The 6,264-nt window shown below is 37.4% G+C and overlaps 1 protein-coding gene across 3 annotated transcripts in view; it reads right to left on the bottom strand.

Annotated features, from left to right (window-relative positions):
* Positions 1 to 6,264, bottom strand: part of ptprja (protein tyrosine phosphatase receptor type Ja) — a 29,127-nt gene that overhangs the window by 13,218 nt on the left and 9,645 nt on the right. For 2 of the 3 annotated variants that reach the window (XR_004796838.1, XM_035665138.1), the window contains exons 2-4: positions 1,160 to 1,181; positions 734 to 928; positions 275 to 523 (exon numbers count right to left, since the gene is read on the bottom strand). Coding sequence is in view for 2 of the 3 variants with exons in the window: in XM_035665138.1 (XP_035521031.1) it covers positions 275 to 523; positions 734 to 928; positions 1,160 to 1,181 (466 nt within the window). In the remaining variant the exon portion in view is untranslated. The remainder of the gene's footprint in view (positions 1 to 274; positions 524 to 733; positions 929 to 1,159; positions 1,182 to 6,264) is intronic. The other variant, XM_035665139.1, reaches the window with a different exon arrangement.

Genomic DNA, 6,264 nt, shown 5'->3' on the forward strand with positions numbered 1-6,264 from the left:
GATCAACATTGCCGTGCCTGAAGCCGTGCCGCTAGCCGCTAGCATGGCTAAAAATGACATATCCAACACTACCTGTGAAACTGAAAGAAATGCTCCTCAAATCTGCACAACACCAAAGAGACGTTCCATCAACAATATCCAGAGCTACAAGACAGATCCAGCAAGTAAAGTACAGCTCAGAGGCAAAAGATAAAATCACTCCAGAGAGGTTTCTCCACCAGATTTCCTCAGCAGACTTCCTGACAGTATGAACCACATGTAAAGGCTTACTTACTTGTGTATAGAGTAACAGATGTACTCTGTCCTTCAGTAATGTTGTCATCTGCCACTGTAGTAACAGTTATTTTATACTGGACACCAGGAGTCAGGCTTGTGATAGTTGTCTGTGTTTCATTCACTCTCTCAGTTCCATCAGTCCACTGTACTCTATAGAAAGAGACCTTTCCCTCTGGTTCAGTCCAGTTCAGAAACACAGAGGATGTTGTGATTTCAGTGACAGTGAGATGCCTGACAGCTTCAGGCTCTGTGAGTGAGATAAGAGAATATTAGCAACACAGTACTATCATCTATTTATATCTGATGTATATATAGGGTTTATTAATACTGACAGTGCTTTGTTTGCTAACATGCTGAATCTGCAGCAATGCTCCAGGTACTATGTTGTTCAGAGTCATTTAAGTAGACATGGTTATGGTCTGCAACATAAGTGATTAAACAAAGTTGACAGACTTACTCGTTGTGAAACTTTTGCAGCAGTTCAAACAGCTAAAGTTGATTTCATAGACTGTTCCAGGAATCAAATCAGTTATTGAACCTTTTCCAGAGGGGCCGCCCTCAATGGATAAGTTGCATTTTGGTGTTGAGTCAAATGTGACAGCCGTTGTGTTTGTTGTTACATTTTTTGCAGGATCGCTTTCACATACATTAGCTGAAAGGCAGAAGAAGAAAAACAAGACCAACAATGAGAATTCAGCACAAATTGAAAAAAAAACCCAAATCATTTTACAGTCTTGACATATTGACAGGAGTGATGTCTTTAACAAGCTGTATATTAAACACAAAATATGGCACTGTGTAAGAAATTCTATTCTTTGAAGTCTACAGAAATAAATCAACAAAAATGTAAAGGACAAAATAATGAAACAAAACTTGTACTTACGGGGACATGTTGCCTCAGAGATCTGTGCAGACGAGGACAGAGAAAAGCAAAGTCAGTCATCTTACACCAGCAGAGGTCAGCATTGAGTTTAAAAGCATCAACTAGAAACTCAACCACATGTTCAATGTCACAGGGCATCAGTCAATTTAGCTACAACTGATATTACAAGCCTGTACCCTGAACTTCAGTTCCTTAAACACCAGCCTTTTGTACACCTGGGTCATAGACATAGGCACATATAGTATATTGTTATCTAGCCCTAGTTCTTTGTTAATTAATCTTATTGGCCAGTAAAATGTAGGTATACCAAGTCTAAACAAACTGGAATCAGCCTGTAAAAAATAACCATCATGTGTAAGCTTTTCTTTAGGAAATCTAAACTTCTAATACATAATAATAAACTCGTAATTCATCCAGCTATAAAAAGGGAAAAATGGTTAAAGATTAAGCTGTAGTTTATTCATCAAGACACTCCCTTTTCAGCAGTGGAAGCAAACACACAAAAGCTCAGTATATTGGGATAAAGTTCCATTGTAACTAATGGCAAGATTATGTTTGAGGGCCAGTTAGTACAAACAAGGAAGTAAACTCTTTTACCGACCAGGTATTATCAGGGTGTAACCTTTTCCTCAGGTAAAGTTATGTGGGGAACTGCTGTTAAAAACACTGTTCTTCCTCCATGTAAGATTACAGCTACAAACAATTGCTGATTACATAAAACACTAATGTCACACACTCAAGCATGTTGACACAAAACTCCAGCTCTGTATTTTTACTTTGGTTATAATCTGTATCTCGGTATCAGGCCTCTGATTCCACATTACTTATTAGCCAAAACTTAAACAGCCCAGAGTCACTCACTGACATGTTGCCTTTCAGTCTGTTTACCGCACAGCTAAACATTAAACGCATGGCATCATCGCTCAAACCTGCATCATTCTCTTCTCCACAAAGGTCACAGATAGGGTCAATCATTAACGCCGAACAATGACAGAAGAGACTTTACTGCAGTCCAGCATCACACAATCTAATCAGGTTGTAAAAAACTTATATATATTATATTTTAGGAATTTTAGGAATACATGGTCTTCTACTGGAAACCAGTAACCTAACATATGTTGGGCTGTACAGGGCACAATAATGTTAATTTAAGTGAATTCAAATTATTCAAATCAGTCAAATCATTTGGTCGATAAAATGTCAGAGAGCCCAATGTGACCTCACCAACAGTCTAAAAACCCCAAAGATATGTATTAACAAAAAAACAGAGAAAAGCAGCAAATCATTACAGAAATATTTTGTATTTTTTGCTGAAATATAAATGAATAAATTATTATCTGAAAATCAACTAATTAATCAACAACTATCATAAAAACAAGATTTAGTACGCACCTGATATGCTAATGAATTATAATAAGCAGCTGACTGTATATTGGTAATTCTTATGTTTTTAACAATTTGTCTTTCTTCTTTTCTTTTTATTGCTATGTAGGGACGTATGTTGGCAATATTGTCTTTGCAACTTTAAATTCAACATTTTACATAGAATAAATTAGAACATAATAGACCTAACAACTCAAAAATAGTCAGACCAGGAAACATAGAAATAAAAGGTCCGTTCTGCATTCAACCTTACCCTTTGCATCAACCCATCCCTAGAGCCCACAACCTCTGCTTATCTTTTCTTTTTCTATTCATAACATCGACCCTTCCCTTCCTTCCACTCCTCTGGGACTCTATTCTTCTTTCTGAAGTACAACGCTGCCCCACAGTGGCACATGATGTGTTCAAGGGTTCAGTACTCTTTGAGGGTTCTGGTAAAAGGTGTTTACATGTGTATTAGAAGGTCAGAAATATAAAATATACTGTCTGTTGAGGCATATCATCATCAGTACAAGTATGACATTCATTTTAATGAAATATAATTCATATTTATGTGTTCTATCTTTAGCGAAAGTCAGCATTTGAAGTATTCAGTCTTCTTGAAACCTCAAACATAGCCAGCCAACTATTTGAATCAGGTATTAAAATAATCCTGTCACTTTGAGTGAATTTTGTACATTAACAGGAACAACAGCCTGTATGAGGAAGTATGACTATACTTCTGCTGTTTGTGCTAGGTGTTAGCATGGCTGAACTTCACACAAACGCCCTGTCAGGGAAAGTGTGAATGGGTGTTAGACAATTTCTCGCAATTAGTTCTCAAAAATGTATTTATATTTACATAAAGATATTATAAATCATGCAATACACTGAATAGATTCGATAAGGGAAGTGAAAGGATTTGGATGACTGAATGACTGAATTCAATGCTAGATCCTAACAAAGTGCTTTACATTGAAAAGAAAAAGCTAATGCTATGAAAACCCCACCTGTCACTGTCAAACTTTTAAAAAAAAGCTACTTTTTAACTCTTTTCATCTTTAGTAATTCACACGTTGTCGACATTTTTGTTTCTTTTTGGCATTTTTCACTACATTTGAGTGTGGGTGAAGATACTGAGTGAACAGAGACAAACATTGCTTAAGATTAAGATACAGCCCTGTGTTATGTAGAGATGATCCTAGTGGACCAACCCCCCTGCTAAGCAATACCTTTTCATAGGATTCATTGACAACATTAAAAATAAAGAATGATAGTGGAATTATTTTCAAACAAGTAGAGGCAGAGTTAAACTGTCCATATTCATGCTAATCCCCTGTACTCGGGCTGGGGTTGCACCAGTTTAGAAACAAAAACATATGTCTGAATATACAATTATAACTACCTAGTTTCTATTTACTGAATTGGATTTAAGGAATGTGAAGCTCTTTGTGTCAGACTGTTACAGTTGGAAACAACCGGCTAAAGCAAGTTGCTGCTGGACTTCAAAAACAGGACACATTCAAATGATGAAATGGCTATGATTTTAACTGAGTGTCCGTATGAGGTCATTTGCCTTTATGTACACAGAAAATAGCTTGGCGCAGCTCCAGCTTTTAGCCTCTTTTAGCACTACCACCGAGAATCACCAAAGTCACACATTTTAAAATCTTACACATATATGGTTAACATAAATTGTTATCTTCTTTTTTTCTCTTTAAACATGGCCTGTTTAATTACATTCAGTTCTAATCTGTTTTGTTATTGGTTGAATGAGGTTATGGTGCTGTCAAAGAGTGGAGTGGATCTAACATTATAAGTCAGTTGGATCTTTTTTTGTTATTGGTAAACAGTTAACTAGGTACATAACAAAAGATACTTTTACCTTTGAACCTGCAGCTTAAGCCAACATGAAATGTGAACAGCTAAAATGTCATGACAGCTGAAATCCATCTGTTGATAAAGATCGTATGATATCATCAAAATCTCCTGAACCGCTACCAATAGGACCTTGAGTCCTGCTGTTCCCGAGGTCAACAATGATGTCTAAACCTCGGCAAACATATAATTAGTATTTAGTAGGTGTACATATTTACTAAGTTCTATTTAAAACTAGTGTGATGAAAGAAATTTTTATTTTGTGGTACACAAACTTGGTAAACACATTACAACTAGACAGAGTTTCTGGGTCCAGATATAAAACTGCTCGTTGTCTGAGCAGAATCTGACTAAACTAAACCTCTTCAAGCTCCACAAGAACATGGTAAAGGTCACATACCAGAATGCGAAAGCTGGATTTTAATACTATGACAATGTCATGTTTTCATACAAATATTCATGTTAAAACTGACCTGCAGGGCTGTGACTTCTCTGAGTTCTCAAACGTTTTATTTTCCTTGGCACTCTTCCTAAGTATCACTTATTTTCTCTTGACTAAATAAACAAAACAACGTCTCAAGCCATTATGGCTTGGCACCGACTCAGAGAGCAGAAATAAACCCAAGCTCAAAGTCCCATTTGGGAAATATTGCCCTAGAAATACTGAAGTTCAAATAATGGACGTCATTTTTTTCCAAAGCATCCACTGGGACACAACTCCACCCATCTGTACATCCTCCCTCCCTGCTTTATACCTCAGCTCTATAGTCTCAGTCTCATGCTTTTGCGGGACCTTATAGGATCACTTATTCATTAACGTTTCTACACTTGTCATATATATGTTCTAAAAAGATGGTGTTTGTGTAAAATCACTAATAATGGCAGCTTATTATTCTACTGAAGCCACTAAAAGAAAAAGCTAGTTGTTAGCCCACATGGCTCAAAGTCTGAAGATATACAGTTCTTAGAAGCTCTCCGGGGTCTTGTAACCACTCGAGGAGCGATATTTAATGTTCATTGTGAAGCATACTTGGCTGGGACTCTTTGACCCTTTTGCCCTGTGTACTGTATCTGTGCCCTTTGACTGGGCCCGTCTACGGGAGGAGAAGGAAATGGCTGTACTGACCACTATATAAACATTACATCAACCCTAAAGGCAGCCAGCCTGCCACTCTTTGGTTCCTTTTTCGTTCTTAACAGTCTGCCTTTGCTGCTCTCCTCCTGATAACGCCCCAGTTCCTTCCTCCGTAATAACACTCAGACCCAAAAACAATTAAGAAATCACCTTAAAAGCTGTTTGCTCAGGGATCAGCCTATTTAACCTTAACTCCTCATAATCTGATAACTCGGAACAAAAACAAAAGAAAAAAAAGAAATGCACAATACTTAATTTCCGCTCTTGAATTACACAAAGTTGCATAAGGAGGAGGAGTTGCTGGCGGTGCCCTTGTTGACTTGCTGAGTGGAGAAAGTGGATTCCTCTACAGCAGGCATTTCTGCAAAATCATGTTATTTGACTAAAACCAAAACACTGATCTGTTTGTTTGTGTGTTGTGTGTTTGTGTGTGTGTGTGTGTGTGTGTGTATGGGAAACACAAAAGTTCACAAGCAAGAAATGGAGAAAAGTTGTTGATAGTCAGTTTTTCCTTTATTGATTTTTCCTTTCCCTCTTCTACCTTTTCCGCTTTTGAAGTAGCATTTTTTCAGCTGTCTAGTGCAGTCCTCTCGCTGTGTTTGTGTGTCACTGTCTCCTATCATCGACTTGATTTGGTTTGTCGTACATAACAGCATGTACAACAAACCAATAACAATAACTCTCTCTCCGCCCCCTTTCCTGTCTACCTTCAGCTGTCACTATCAATTAA

This window comes from Morone saxatilis, unplaced genomic scaffold, assembly GCF_004916995.1.
Source record: "Morone saxatilis isolate NCDOM2014 unplaced genomic scaffold, NCSU_SB_2.0 Contig2, whole genome shotgun sequence".
NCBI lineage: Eukaryota > Metazoa > Chordata > Actinopteri > Moronidae > Morone > Morone saxatilis.